At 41.5% G+C, this 15817-nt stretch overlaps 1 protein-coding gene across 1 annotated transcript in view; it reads left to right on the top strand.

Annotated features, from left to right (window-relative positions):
• The window catches only part of MYLK (myosin light chain kinase), a gene marked incomplete in the record, with an annotated part of 315646 nt that overhangs the window by 156854 nt on the left and 142975 nt on the right, over positions 1-15817 (top strand). The window contains 3 exon segments of the mRNA XM_034786555.1: positions 2642-3219; positions 5598-5801; positions 7017-7151. Coding sequence (XP_034642446.1) covers positions 2642-3219; positions 5598-5801; positions 7017-7151 — 917 coding nt within the window.

The raw sequence follows: 15817 nt of genomic DNA, 5'->3' as shown, positions 1-15817 counted from the left end.
CTTCATAGTGTAAGTCAACTCTAACTATTGGGGGTTAGAAGGAAACTTTACTCAGGGACAGATTATCTCATAATGGATACCTTGTACCTCCTGTGAAGCAGTTAGTATTGGTCGCTGTTGGTGGCAGCATTCTGTTTGAGACAACCACTGATCTGACCTGTAAGGGAAAATTCTGATGTTTCTGGTGTAACAAAGTCAGGCCGGGCAGCCTGGCAGGAGGCTGGTGGAGGGCCAATATGTTAGCCTTAGAATGTTAAAGGCCCTCTTTCCTACAAGCTGAGAAGGGGTTACCTCAGGTCAATTAGGGGCACCTGCATCCAATTAAGGGACTGCCTGAGACCTTTTAAAGCCCCTCCTCTGCAGCTATCAGGCTAGTGGCAATAGGGAAATAAGCTTCCCCAGGGTGAGAGGCTGTGCTCCTTCCCATAGAGGAAACAGCCGAACATGAGTGTCTGCTAGGAGAAGAACTGACACCCCGGAGCAAACAGGACAACACGCTGCCCTAGCGAGGGGGCAGGGAAAGGTATCCCCCTTTGTTTTTGTGTTTGTGAGACTGTTTCCTTTTTGTTTGGTGGAGGCTCGCCCCTTAAGCCGATCCCAACGCCTACCCTGAACATATGGCCAGAGTAGCACAGAGCGGGGAAGACAAACACTGCTCAGAGTGGGGCTGATTTACCCCAAGCCCAATGCAAGCAGATGGGGAAGTGCTAGGTCTGGCGAGACGAAGGTCTGCCACACTATGTACATTGTCTTCAAGGAGGAGTTCCAAATGTGGACTGGCTACAGTATCGACATGTGAACTGTATGAAACAAGAGGTTGCTTGCTCTGAACACTCCCCTAATTCATGCTCAGAACACTTGTATACATCGTGTCAGTATGGAGCAGATCTTTCTTAAAAGCATGGTACTGCATGAATCTTAATTAAAAACTGAAACTAGATGAGTAAGAAATGGGTCTAGTGATTATGATTTCTATTTTCATACTTTTAGAAAACCTCTGAAGGTTACTTTTTTAGTCCTTCTGGAAAACAAATTTTGGGAACGGAACAATTTTATACTTCTGCAGGACTAGCTTTATGTTTAAATTATTGTGTCTGCTGAAGTGTAAAGGAAGGTTGGAGTTCTAGAAATGATTGCTGAGATTTTCAAAGTAGTCTAGAGGATTTATACACATCTTCCAGGTAACCAGTGTAAACAAGGACTATGGAATACCTGTGCCCCTTCCATATACAGTATATACTGTGCTTCTGAGTCCTCCACATAGAAAGTCCAGGATTAGATCTGGTCAGAATGATAAATATTCCTGTGGAAAAAAGGTATAAGAAATGAAAAATGTTCTCTCAATTTTTTTCTGAAATTTTTGAGGAAAATTTTTAATTTTTTTAAGTTGAAAAATGAAAGAAACATTTTCAGTTAGAAGAAAAAGCATTTTTAATAGAAGAAAAAGCATTTTAATAGGAAAAAATGTATGAATGAAAAGTTTTAACCAGTGCTAACCAGGATGTACAAGATTGCTTCATGGAGTCATCAAGGCCCGTATTAGTTTATTGAACGTATCCCCAACTCTGAGTTTTAGACCATTCAGGATGTTGGATTTCTGTCCCAACACATCTGGAGTGTGATTTTCAAAAGTGCTCAGCTCTGCTGGAAGCAGAACTAGGCCAAAACTGAGTGCTTTTCAAAATTTCATCCTACCACAATGCTAAGACCTAGGCTTCTCCTGGTAACATGCTTTTTAACAGTAAAATTGAGCTACTCACCAGAGCTTGCAATGTCCTGAGGTCTCAAGAAGTAGAGCTCCTCCTCCTTTGTATCTTATTAATAGGAGAACTGGTATGTTTTGTAAACCATAACATTGTACAATCACAAGTGCAAGCCTGATGCATAGTTATTTATCCAGCCTAACCTTGTTGAGGCCCCTAGGCACTATGGGTAAAATTTTCAAAAGTATCTAAGTGACTTGCAAGCCTTAGTCCTATTTTCAAGAGACTTGAGGACTTAAGAGCCGAAGTCTCATTGAAAGTTAATATATATTAGGTTCCCAAATCACTTAGGCATTTTTGAGACTTTTACTGTATGTTTAATAAGCAGCATAATACAGTGAAAATAGTCAACTAGAATTATCTACAGGAAGTTAACTTATACAGTGTTTTGAGTCATTTATATATGTGGCCTGAATCCATTCACACTTACACCGATTTTACACCACTGTCACTCCCTAGATGTAAATGGAATGAACTGTAAGTCTCAGACAGTGTATGTGAGATCAGAAGCTGACCCATGTCATGTAAAAGAGGGCCTAACCAGAGGAATGGGATCCAGCAACTCCTGTTTTGTAATCCAGGTTCTGCATTGAGTCACTCTGTGGCACAAGCCATTTATTCCCCTTTACCAGATAGAGGTTAATATTATTTACCTCTATCTCACAGGGATTTTGTGGGGGTTAATTAGTTAACAGGAATTAATTCAGGGATGTCCTGTGGCCTGTGTTATACAGGAGGTCAGACTAAATGATCACAATGATCCCTGTTGGTCTTATAAACTATGACTGTTTGCAAAGTTCTCTGAAGCTAAAGTGCTGTATAAGTACTAATTATTACAAGCCATTGATTATATCGCTAAATAAATAATTTCCCTTCAGCACTCCAACAAAATCAACTTCCACTGCAACCAAAGCTATTGAAAATTCAGAATTCAAACTGGCAACTAGCAATGGGATTGCTAAGGAACTGAAATCCAGCAGCACTGGCCTCACAGCTGAAACCAAAGAGAGGACAGCAGTTAAGAAAGAGGCCTCTTCTATCTCCTCCAAAGAAGCCAAGGACAATAGACAACGACAGCTCAGAGAAACCAACACAGAACCTGCTCAGGAACCTAAAGGAGAAGCGAGGGGATCTCAGGGCCTACAGAAAACTTCCAGTACCATAACGCTGCAAGCCATTAAAGTGCAACCAGAACCAAAGGCAGAATCCACGGCCACTTCCACTGGACAGGATGAGGACAGGAAAGGGGCCACACAGCCCCTGACGACAACTCGACAAACTGCGTCTCTCATCAGACAAGCTGGTCCAAGGAGTAGGGAAGCAGAAAACAGAGTTGGAACAAGGAAGAGCACAACAGAGCAGAAGAGGGAGCCTCAGGGAGTCCCTCCGCAGTTTGAGAGCCGTCCACAAAGCCAGGAAGTATTAGAAGGCCAGGAGGTCAAATTCAAAAGCAAAGGTAAAGGGATGAAAGCTCAAAGAACCCAGTGTTTAGGGCTCTGTCGCTGTAGATGGAATAACGGGGAAATACTTCACTCTTCAGTGCAGGTTTCTCCTCCTTCCTAAACCATTCTTAAAACAGCTCTTCTGTGGCACTCCACACTTGCATCAGCAAAACCATTATTCCACTGCACACCATTATGGTGTTCTGTCTCTGTGATTTCTATACAGGGCCAGACCTTAATATGGCTGTTCAGGGGAATAAGAAGGAATAGGAGCCCAAGGCCATTCTCCTGCCTGGCTGTTGTAGGGCTCCCTGCATCAAGGCTCAGGTGCAGAATGGCTGACCATGGACTGTGTGCCCAGCGCTCACTCTCTCCTTATCCTGCCCCACCAGCAGATTCTTGCTTCTGTCCCCTTCTCTAGCATGCTGACCTCTGGTGCTGAATTGGTAAAAGAGGATAAGTAAGCTGAAGTTACTGTCCCCTCGAGCAAGGGACGGAGTAGAGCAGGAATTGTAGTGGAGTCACACTGCTTGCACATCACCCCCTGCTTAGGGCTCAGTCTAGCCCCTGGTGTTTAGGCAAGTGTTTCTAATGATTTAACTACAGAAGGTCATAATTAAAAGGCCCTGGCTCAGTGTTTCCTCTTCTTCAGAAATGGATCAGATTTTAACCTCTCAGAAGAGAAAGGAGCCATGGAGGGCTTTTTGGCTGCATATCATGGTATGCATGATCCATTTTAATCCATTCCCTGAGGAAAATATGAGGAACTTCCATTTTTATTGCAATTTAGTAGAAAATAATTTTGAAGCATTTTTCTGGTATTTTAATGTAGTCTTTGCACATCAAATAGCTCTCTCAAAAAAAGAGAGAGATGGCTTTACATTTTAGGCAGGAAAAAATCTAGTCGTTGATTTCCTTTCTTGAGTCTTCCTCACTCTATAAAGAATATATTTTCTATTACCCTCCCAGTGAGTCAGGAGTGGAGAAGGTATTCCAGAGGGCTCTCTGAATACCGTATATACTTGTTCAGTTTGCTGTTTCCAGCCAATAGGGCTGCAGGAAGTGGCGGCCAGCACATCCCTCGGCCCGCACCACTTCCCGCAGCCCCCGTTTGCTGGGAATGGCAAACCGTGGCCACTGTGACCTGAGGAGCTCCGTGTCTGCGGAAGCTCCAGGTAAACAAAATGTCCCAGCCTGCCAGTGACTTACCCTAACGGGCCAGGAGCCAAAGTTTGCTAACCCCTGAAATATAGGGTCGGCTTATGAAAGGGTCATACAGTTTTTGCCATTTTTAGCTATCCATCTTGGGGGGGTCAGCTTATAAACAAACAGGCTAATGAACGAGTATATACGGGTAGTTTATTTTCATAGTATATTAAGCTAAGCACTTCTTTATCACCTTCTCAAAGGACTTTAGAAGCATGAACTAGTGAAGCCTTGCATTTCCTGTGAGGGCGGGAAAATGTTCTCTGTTTTACAGAGGCACTAAGGCCCAGATTCTCAAAGGAATTTAGACTCCTAACTTCCACTGTCTTCCATAGAGGTTAGGAGCTTAAATAACACTGGGGATCTGGGCCTAAGGGCCTCCCTCATTCACTGCCTACTGAAGTAAATGGGTGTCTTTCTGTTGACTTCAGAGCGCTTCCTTCTTGATATCTCCTCTGCCTCGGTCAGTCTATCCTCCCTGTACTTCACAGTTGTACACACAGTAGATGCTCTTCCAATTTATTTTCTCCCATCGTTTCTGCTCCTCCTGTTCGCATCCCTCAAAAACCAGAGAGGTACCAACAAGATGTGTCTATGATGTTAGGCACATCTCATGATCTTTCACTCTTGTAACCACCATTCTCCCCCATGCCTCATCCCTTGCTGTGCTGAGTCAAATTAAGTATCCGGCCTTGCAAACGCACAATTAAAGGAATGGCATTTTTTCTAAATTTTTTACTGTTCTGTTCCCTGTTGCCGTGTGAAAGACCTAGCCAAACAGCAGAAACTGAGCAACGACTGTAACCAATTTTACAGTAGAAATTGACAATTCACGAAGTGCTGCTAAATGCACAAAGCATTCAAACTTGAGGGTAGGGGAAGACAGTGTAACATGTTTCTTCCTCCCTACCTTCTATCCCCAATCTAGCTGAATTACAGCAATTTTAGGTGTGACTTGTAACAACACTAGAGGAACAATTTTCAGACAGAAGTATGTGTGACTTTTTTCAAGTTGTCAATGTCTTTTTAAGGGTTGGGATGGGTGGGGAAAGATAAGCAGTAACTGTGTATCAGAATATTTTACAATGTCTGGTAAAAAAATGTAATAGGCAAAGTGAAGGTTTATTCATAAGGGGAAATATCTTTAATGGCCCTCGCCCCCATGCTCCACCTTTGCATCATCTAGTTTCAGGGAAACCAAAACCAGATGTGGAATGGTTCAAAGAGGGAGCCCCTGTAAAAGGAAAAGATGGCATCCAAATATATGAAGAGGATGGAATTCATTGCTTGTGCCTGATGAAAACCCACTTGGGAGACGGTGGATCCTATAGCTGTACAGCCTTCAACCCCAGGGGTCGAACGTCCACCAGCTGGGTGTTAAGTGTAAAAAGTAAGTAAGTTGGGGTGAGCCAACGTGCACTTTAAGAACTAAGGATGGGATTTTCAAAGCTGCCTGAGAGATTTGGCTGCAAAATTTCTATTAAAATTAATTCATATATAGACTTTTTAATTCCCAGCTCTGCTCTACCACCAGTCTGGTGTGTGATCTTGTGAAAGTCCCTTTATATCTCTGTCTCCCTTCCTCACCACTTCACCCTTTGTCTTCTCTCTTGTAAGCTCTTCAGGGTAGTGGCTGTTCCTCACTGTGTTGGTAGGATGCCTGACACGTGCGGGGTCCTGATCTTGGTTGGAGCTGCTATGGCTGTGTGTAATATGAATGAAGAGGAGGGCAGAGACCCTGCCCAAAGCAGTCTGCACCTTCTGCATGGGACTCTCTTGGAAGTTGCTTAACACTTATGTAGTGCTTTGCATTTCTGAAATGCTTTCCAAATGCTAACTGATTCTCATAACACTCTTGTGTAATACAGTAGGTAATAAGGAAAGGTGTGGAATAAGAATTACATGGAACAAAATCTGAGAGTTTTATCTGGCACCATTTTTGAGCTTGAAACCCTTGAATATCAAGTTTGCTTGAAAGATTCCGGAACATCTTAGCAAACACTGGCCTAAGTTATGTTTTTTTCCCAAGCCCATTCTTTTATGTGATTTGAGGTTTTGTTACAAAGTTCCAGTCATGTTGATGCAACATTTCTCTGCCAGCACTGGGAATTGTTGGCTTTTAAACCTGGCCACCTGAGGTTCCTCCTCAGCACACTTCCTGCCTTGTCAGAGTCCTATTTCCAGCATGTGGGCAAAATCCTTAATTCCTCCTCTGTTTCATTGCCTAACGGGGAGAATTGTGAAAAACCTGATCCTTCCTGTTCTTTGCACTTCTTCACTTTCTGTTAATGGATTTCAGTTCCTCATGGTGGCCTTATGCACGCAGCTGGGTGTGAGGTTTCACTTGCAAAACCAGAGCCTAATGCAAAGCATGAAAGGCAACCAAAAAAGCAGGGTGTCCTATCTTTGTATTAGTCCATGAGTCAAAATTGTTTTTACTTCCAAAAGATTCTTTTCTTTACAGCTGTGATCTTGCATATGTATGTGGAAATGATTTTGCATTGTCATTCCAGTATATCCTCTTAATTTACCGAGTAAAACTCCCAGAGGAGTAGTTGATTTGTCAGTCTTGTATTAATAGATCCACTTTTGCTTTGACTTAAAGGGCCTAAAGTTGAAGAGATTGCTCCGAGGTTTTCCAGTGTCTTGAAGGGATGTACAGTGAGCGAAGGGCAAGATTTCGTGCTGCAGTGTTCTGTGGAAGGTACACCTGTGCCTCAGATCACCTGGCTCCTCAACGGTAAGAGAACTTCCTCTGGCTGCAGAAACACATGCTCAGATACCCTGGGGATGAGCACATTATAGAAACCTACATGACCAAGCAATATGTACTGCACAGAATTTGTTAGCTTCCCATAATGGGGTATGTGCTAAATAATGAGTCTGGGTATATTTAATGCAGTGGTTCTCAAATTTTTGTACTGGTGAGACCCCTTTTGAATAGCAAGCCTCTGAGTGCGACCCCCCCCCCTTATAAATTAAAAACATTTTTTTTATATATTTAATGCCATTATAAATGCTGGATGCAAAGCGGCATTTGGGGTGAAGGCTGACAGCTCATGACCCCACATGTAATAACCTGGTGACCCCATGAGGGGTCCTGACCCCCAGTTTGAGAATCCCTGATTTAATGTGCCATTGGGAACGTTTTCGTTAAGCAATTTTGTTCTTTATTCCAATTTTGATGTGCATCCAGCAGGGGGCTCTTGTGACAAGGATGTGTCATACTGTTGGCTTTTTAAGTTTGGTCTTAGTAGCAGCACAACAGAGGCTTCAGAGAATAAGTTTTTAGTCTGATCCACTAAAGTTACTTATCTGTACCACCGTTATCCCCAAAAGTGACATCAAAATGGCAACAGGGTTGCTTGGGAAAGGATGAATCTGGCATCATTACCCCCATGCTTGATCCCTGCCTCCACCCTTGGCTCAAATGTCTAGGTCAAGTTCACAGTACATTTTAGCTTTTCCATGCCGAAACCATAGAAAGTAGTCAGTTCTGTGCCATTAAGCCACCTGGCCCATCAAGCTCTTTGAGTCTGGAGGACTAAAGCTGACAAGATTAACCTTAAGGTGTTTATTGGGCCAACTTCTGTTGGTGAGCGAAACAAGCTCTAGAGCTTGTGCAAGTTCAAAAGCTTGCTTCTTTCACAGACTCATAGGATTGGAAGGGACCTTGAGAGATCATCTAGTCCAGTCCCCTGCACTCATGGCACGACTAAGTATTGTCTAGACTAGCGGTTCCCAACCCGCGGGCCACTTGTGGCCCAATCAACACAAAGCTGCGGCCCACGTGACATCTTCAGGGCCATACATGTAGTATATATATTGTGTGAATATGGCCCACATAACACAGAGAGAGCTGCATATGCAGCCCACAATAGTAAATAGGTTGAGAATCACTGATCTAGACCAGTATACATACTCCTGGGGGTAGGCAGAAATCTTCCAGGGAGCACATCAACCCATCTAGATATTTGCCTAGTTTTATAACAGGCTACATAAAAAGCACTAGCAAAGTCAGTACAAACTAAAATTTTATACAGACAATTTCTCGTTTATACTGATCTATATAGTATACACTGAAATGTAAGTAAATATATTCCAATTGATTTATTTTATAATTGTTTGGTAAAAATTGGAAAGTAAGCAATTTTTCAGTAACAGTGTGCTGTAACGCTTTTGTATTTTTATGTCTGATTTTTGTAAGCAAGTAGTTTTTAAGTAAGATTAAACTTGGGATACGCAAGACAAATCAGACTCTTGAAAGGGGTACACTGCATACAAGATTAACCTAAATGCATTTTGTATCAGAACCTTGCTTTAGGGGTTGAGGGACTTAACCCCTGCTGTATCTCTCACGTCATATGCACTTTGCTGATGAAAAAGAATACTTGAGATGCTGTTAACATAAAACTTGTGGATTTTTATAATGTTATTCCCTGATAGTACTTTGTATCATTTAAACATTTTTTAATTTTTAAACTCCTACTGCTTTCTCCCCACCCAAGCTGTGTCTTTTGTGCCCTTATCTCAGCTGGGACAGTGAAACCAGACTGGCAGTTCCATTTTCTGTTTTTCTGGTTCTTTCTGTACTAGCAAGATGAATATCTAATATTACACAGAAGGGGAATGTTATGTCAAAAACTGTTTACACCTATTTTGTTTTCATTTCATTAAAATATTTCTGTTGAGATCAGGTTTAATACTCTCAAACCCAGATTTGTTTAAACAAATGAACAGTTCACAAACAAAACCCCACATGTAGCTCTTAAATGTCCTAACAGATCCTTTTACAATTAGAGATGGGCCCACGCTTCAGTCTTCTGCATAGAATCCAAACTTCCTCAAAATTCCAGAAGAGTTTAGATTTGGGATTTTTTGGTTCACGCCATCTCCGTTGAATGCTAGCCTAAATTATTCAGTTTAGCCCTTATGATCTGATCTGGTATTCACAAAGCATGAGTTGATGTTTCAGGTTTTCACAGGCCATAAGTTTTAAAGGGAAACAAGTAGCATGCTTTGTTATCAAGTTGCTTCTCTCAGGGCTGCTTTACAGTGAGTTGTTTGCACATAATTCTTGATTACAGGGCACACTTTTTCAGTCATTCAATGTGAATGGGAGAACTCAGAAAGGTGGCAGGGAGAATAAAATGTGACCTTGAGATTGGTATGTTCCCACAGCCTGGCTGGATCCCTTTCTCAGTAACTCAGCAGTGCTCCATGACTGTAATGGAAAAGCCCCAGTTTTATCCACAATGATAAACACATGTGAGAGAAGCTCTGACCTCTCCCACTGGAAATAACTTGCCTGTCTGGCTGAAGGCTGCCTGGGATGGAAGTACTGCACAGAAGGAGCACTCCCACAATTATCCAGGGTCAGCCCCGTCTCCTTCCTAGTCCAAGGTTCCTCCTCCTCCTGAAAAATTCCCCAAATCATGGAATGGCATGGTTACACATAACTGCATGTGGCTAACTCCCTGTCACGGCCTTCCTGTCATACAGAGCACCTTTCTGTCTCTTCATAGAGAGACTCTTCATTTCCGATTTCAGGAAAATGGGCATTGTCCTGTCAGAATACCCTAGCCACAGTGCTTCAGGGGTGATATGTGCAACATAAAGACTCTCCAAATACATGAAGAAACTCCTTTTTCTGTAACTATTATCAAAGGCACTGCCGAAAAACACACAGTCTAGAGATAAATAAATACAAGATTGTTATAGAAAATCCTAGATTTTCAATATATTTGTACTCTCTTCTTGCCATTCTCCAGTACGTTAGATTTGAATTGACCTTCCACCTGCTTGTCTTTGTGGCCTTCACATACCTGGATAATTGCCTTTTACAGTTGCTGACAGAGGGTGCTGTATTCTACCAAAGCAGCCTGGTTTAAAAACATGAATCTCTTTGGAATTCACATTACACCATCAACACTGGCAGTTGAACAACAGACCCAGGGGCAGAAATGCGAACATGGGGAGCTACTGTTTCCTCTCTCTCCTTCACCCCCACTCCTGCACCACTGCTTATAATTCAGGGTTGTTCCTAACCACCTTGACCACATGACTTTTGACCTCCAGTTATGAGCCATCCCTTGTATCTTGGAACCTGGGTAAAACTTCAGAGAACCTCTATACAACTGCACTTTATCCTGTATATTTTGCAGTCAAGAATCCTGTATTAGTCTTCATGATGGCTTTTGGCTGTTGAGCTGCTTTAGGTTGTTTTATCTACAAGTATTGTTACAGTACAGTGGCAGGTGATCCTGTGCTCCAGTATTGTGTGTAAACCATTATGAATTTGTATTACATTAGTGCCCCCCCCGTGCACTAGGCACTATAGAACCACATAGTGAGAGGCCGTCCCTGCCCAAAAGAGCTTACAATCTAAATAGACAAAGGCAGGAAGGGAAACAGAGGCACAGAGGGAAGTGACTTTCACAAGGTTACACAGCAGGTCAGTTGCAGAGCTAGGAATAGAACTCTGGTTGCCAAGCGCCATCTACTACACCAGGTGGCTTCAGAGATGCTTGTTTCCACACTCTAACTACATGTGGGCTAACTACATCGTGGTACCAGTTGACAGAGGCATTTTTTAAAGGACATTTTTTGTTGCAGAATTATCCTGTAATAGAATACTTGCAATTGATGCATTGCTTCTTGGTGTTCAAACCATCATAACCACCTGACTGTAGTTTATGGAACCATGACAGCGTTAATGGGGAGATGCATATTAAAAAGCTGCTGTTGGTGGAGGGGATGGCCACATATTGTATTTTAACATGAATATCTTGTAAAATGCTAAAGTGTGTATATAGCATTTTGAATGTACTCAGGTATTGGTCCTAATATTAATCATGCATATTATAGGAAGATTCTTATGACATTACACTATCCACAACCCTCAAGAGTAAACTTGGAGTGTCTGCCTGGGGAGTGGAAAAAATGGATTTGCAGGTTGTCGGGAAGGCTAACTAATTTGGACACTGTCAAACTAAATGTAAGGTAGCGAAATGTGGAAAGGCAAGGCTGGCTCTGATTCTATAAAGATTTGTGTGTGTCTTTTACTTTAAGCATGTGTGTAAATCTTTGCAGGATCAAGGTCTCTGACTGCAGTTGTATCAGTATCATCTGGGCAGGGAGGCAGTCTCTCTGGGAGACGGATCCCAAAACCTTTCGGGTTTTATAGGTTAAAACCAACATCTCAAATCCCATCCTATACCAATTGGCAGTGATGATTTTGAGTAATAGTTAGCGAACAATGTTACCCAAAAAAGCCACAGTACTGTAAATTCATGGTTTCATTTACTATTTACTATTTATAAATGAATTTATTATATATAAATAGTAAATGAAACAATGAATTCACACTACTGTGGCTCTCTTCCTTCCCATATTTCATTGCTAGCTTCTATCTAACGTGCAGTGGTATGGCTAACATCTCATTGTTCCAAACATCTCCTTCTTGCTTCAGGGGGTCTGCCAAGCAGGGCCAGTATTAGATTCGGTGGGGCACAGGGCAGAAAGCTGAAGTCCCACTGCATGAAGCCCCTGTGGCATGGGACCCCAGGCAATTGCACTGCTTGCTAGCCCCTAATACCACTCCTGGCTTTTATATGCAGAAAACTAGTTGTTGTAGTACAGGTGAGCCATGGAGTTTTTATAGCACGTTGTGCGGGGGAAGGCTCAGAAAGATGGTTGAGAACCCCTGGTGTAGCCGGTCAGGCTTGGGCTGGAGCCCAAGCTCTGGGACCCTGTGAAGTGGGAGGGACCTGAGCTTGAGGTGCAGCCTGAGTGTCTATACCACAATTAAACAGCCCCTTAGCTCAAGCCTGAGTCAGCGAGCATGGGCCAGCTGTGGGGGTCTAATTGCAGTGTAGACATATCCGAAGTGGTTTATGCTACAGTGCCACATGCATATATTTCAGTAACCATCCAGCATGCCATGCGTTTTTGTCAGCTGAAATTATATGAAGCTTAATGTTTTCTCCAAGCCACAGAACAAGGATCAGCTAGCCTGGAAGATGAATAAATGCCTTCAACTATCCCATTTGTAACTATCTCTCAGTGCCTGCATGGAGAAGGCCTATATTCATTTTGCACAAATAGGTGCAGCTGAAGATCTTCACATACCCTGGAACCACAGGTCTTTTCCATCTCTTACTGCTCCCATGAACCATTGTTGCCTACAGTACATTTTCTAGTATTTTATCCAATCTAGTTTTGAATTATCTGAAGCTTCTGCTAATTTCCTTTGGAGACTCTTCCTCTTCCTCAACTTAACAAAGTTTTCCTGCTTTTCACCCTAAAATAGTCCTATCGTTAGTTTAAGCCTATTATTCCTAGTAATCCCTTTTGCCACCTGAGCCACTTCTCATTCTCTTTGCTGTTTACATCCCCCATCTCCTTTATAGATGATTACTAGGAGAGCTCATAACCAAGTTCTTTACGCGAGTCTGTTAATCTCTCATAAATCAGTACCATCCTGCCCTTTAATGATTTTAATTGCCCTTCTCCACATTCCCATCAATATAATATCAACTTCGCAGAATTGAGGTACCGTGGAACTATACCACAGTGTTCTAGGAGTGATCTCACTGGAACTGCTCTCTGTCCTGATACTTGTGTATGTAGCTCAGAATTGCTTTAGCCCAGTGATACTCAGACTGAGGCTTGAGAGCTGCAAATGGCTCTTTAATGGGTCTCCTGCGGCTCTTTACAGCACATGATGTTATAAAACACTGTGTGATTTAAGCATCAATCTAAGTTATTAACCAATCAAATGCTTTTACTGTGTTATCCAATTGTAGTTGAAAAAATAATTATACTTGGTCAGTCATTTTGTTGTGAGAATAAAATATATATAAAGCAGTGATGCGCAGACCTCAGTAGTTCATTTATAAATGAATTTACTATATATAAATAGTAAATGAAACAATGAATTCACACTACTGCGGCTCTCTTCCTTCCCATATTTCATTGCTAGCTTCTGCAGTGGTATGGCTAATATCTCATTGTTCCAAACATCTCCTTCTTGCTGAATATGCTTTTCAGATTGTTTACCCATTTTCCCAGGCTGATTCTCATTTTGATGGGTTTAAAAAAGAATGACTATTACCTTAACCTTTTAGCAAAATAATTCCCCAAGTTGTGTTTTATTTTAGGACAGCTTTTAATAAATAGGAGGAAAATTTCCTTTCTTCTAGTATAAATTGCCAGCAGTAAAGTATTTTTGTTATTGTTCTTGCTGCCAAACTGTCATGGAGATTTGAATGTTATGCCCTTGGAGAAGAGAACATTTCCCTACTGGGAAAATTGTTTTTATTAGGTATAAATCTAGACAGAGGGGGGACATAAGGTAGACTCTGACTTTTGGTTGTTCCACTGGATGTGGTGTTGTCTTTTGTTTTTTTTATTGTTTTTTTGGTTCTGTGTCCGTGTTTTCATGAAATGGCAAGTAGTTCTGCAAACAAAGTAAGTCAAAGTTTTGTTAATACCCAAAGAGGAAAATTGAAGTACCAACAAATTTTGATTAGTTAATATGGCAAAAGAAATTACATTGTTTTTTTCACAGAGAACATTTGCATGGCTCTTTTGCTTATTCATGCCTGAAGAAATGATGCCATCTTGTTCTCAGTAAACCAGACTGCATACTGAATGTTTTTAAGCATGCCCCCCTCTGATACTGGAATTCTTATTTTTATTACTATAGTGCCAAGAGTCTTAACCAGGATCCCCATTCTGGTAGGTGATGCACAGACACAGCCTAGGAAGATGCTCCCTGCCCTCAAACAGCTTGCCATCTTGGGCCTTAGTCCTGCAAATAATTATTAGGACATAACTGGATTATTGCATGCATAAATATGGGATTGGAGCCACCGCAGTATGCAAAGGGTAGAAGAGAGGATAAAGGAAATAGCAATAAAAACATGCCTGATTTGGGAAGTGAATGTTTTATGAAGTGGTTTTGGAGGTTTAACTCTGAAAATGTATTGCTGACTCCCAAAAAAGTAGTTAAATGCTGACCCCAAACTTTTCAAGGGATAGAAAGTTACTCATTTTATAAGGTGGTGATTTAGTGGACAAATAGTAGATTGAGATCATCCATCTTGGTATTGTATAACATTGTAAGTACTACACAGCAAGACTTCAAGCTTCAGGCGCAAATGGAGTATGAAAGCAAATTGTCTTCATTCTAAGACTGAGTGCGCCAGTAGAGATAGCAAAAACCTACTAGATCATCCAGTTCATGGTTGGTCTCTCTAAACTCCAGTGCTTTGTCCTAACTAATTTTAAATGACTCAGACAATGATATTTCTTTTTTTTTCCTTGGAGATTTTTTCCCCCACTGATTGATTTTTTGTCCAATTCAGCCTACTATTTCTTTTGCTCAGTTCCACCCCATTTTCTCTTAGATATACCCCAAAGGATGACCCTAAATCCTTCCTCAACTTGATGTTTATACACAGCTATCAGGCTGTCTTAAACCTTATTTAAACTAGGAAAATGTATCATTGATGAACCAGTATTGGAAACTAATTAAGACCAGAGAAAACAGATTTCAGTAACATTTCAGAAAGTCTGACTGAGACTTGGTGGAACTTTCTGAAACAATATTGAAGTAGTATTATCTGGTCCACGCTAGCACTTAAACCATTTTCAGGACCTCCTTAGGGGAACCACTTGGTGAAAACCACATTCAGGAACAGTCAAGGTTTCTAATATAGATCAAGCTATAGTTGTCAGTAACCAAACCATTCATATTTAGATGTAATTCTCTTACTTTTTCTTCCTAAGTCAGTCCCTCCAGCCTTCATCATTTTTGCCATCTTGGAATGCCTTCTAGTACTGGCAAGATGTTGATAAATGGAAGTGTTCAGAACAGTACATTATTCTTTTATTATTTGTGGTGTAGCACCTGGGAGTCCCATTCATGGACCAGGACCCCATTATGCTAGGTGCTGTACAAACACAGAACAAACAGATGGTCTCTGCCCCAAAGAGTTTACAATCTATGTTCACATGACTGGGTGGCAATTCCACCATCTAATTTCAGACTGGTAGAAAGTGTACACAGTTGTTTGGACAAACAATAGTTGACTGTTACTTACCAACCTGACTATGAATCTATTCAAAGATACAGGGCCAAATCCTTCAGCATTTTCTTGAGTAAGGACAGCAGGAAGACAGTGGGAGAGTTGTCTGGATAAGGACTGCCACACATAGCTATAATGATACTGCAGCAAAGGCCACATTCTGCCTTTAGATCCATGTGGAATGTTTCTGTTGTAATCAGAAGAGAGCAGCACATGGGCATCAGAGAGCAGAATTTGGCTCTTGTTTGTAACATGTCTACAGTCATTACGATTATAATGTGCATTAAAATTGAGCAGTGTTTATGGAATTTAT

Source organism: Trachemys scripta, chromosome 11, assembly GCF_013100865.1.
Source record: "Trachemys scripta elegans isolate TJP31775 chromosome 11, CAS_Tse_1.0, whole genome shotgun sequence".
Taxonomy (NCBI): Eukaryota; Metazoa; Chordata; order Testudines; family Emydidae; genus Trachemys; species Trachemys scripta.
Note: the sequence above shows the minus strand (reverse complement) of the source record. Positions and strands in the feature narration are given on the sequence as shown.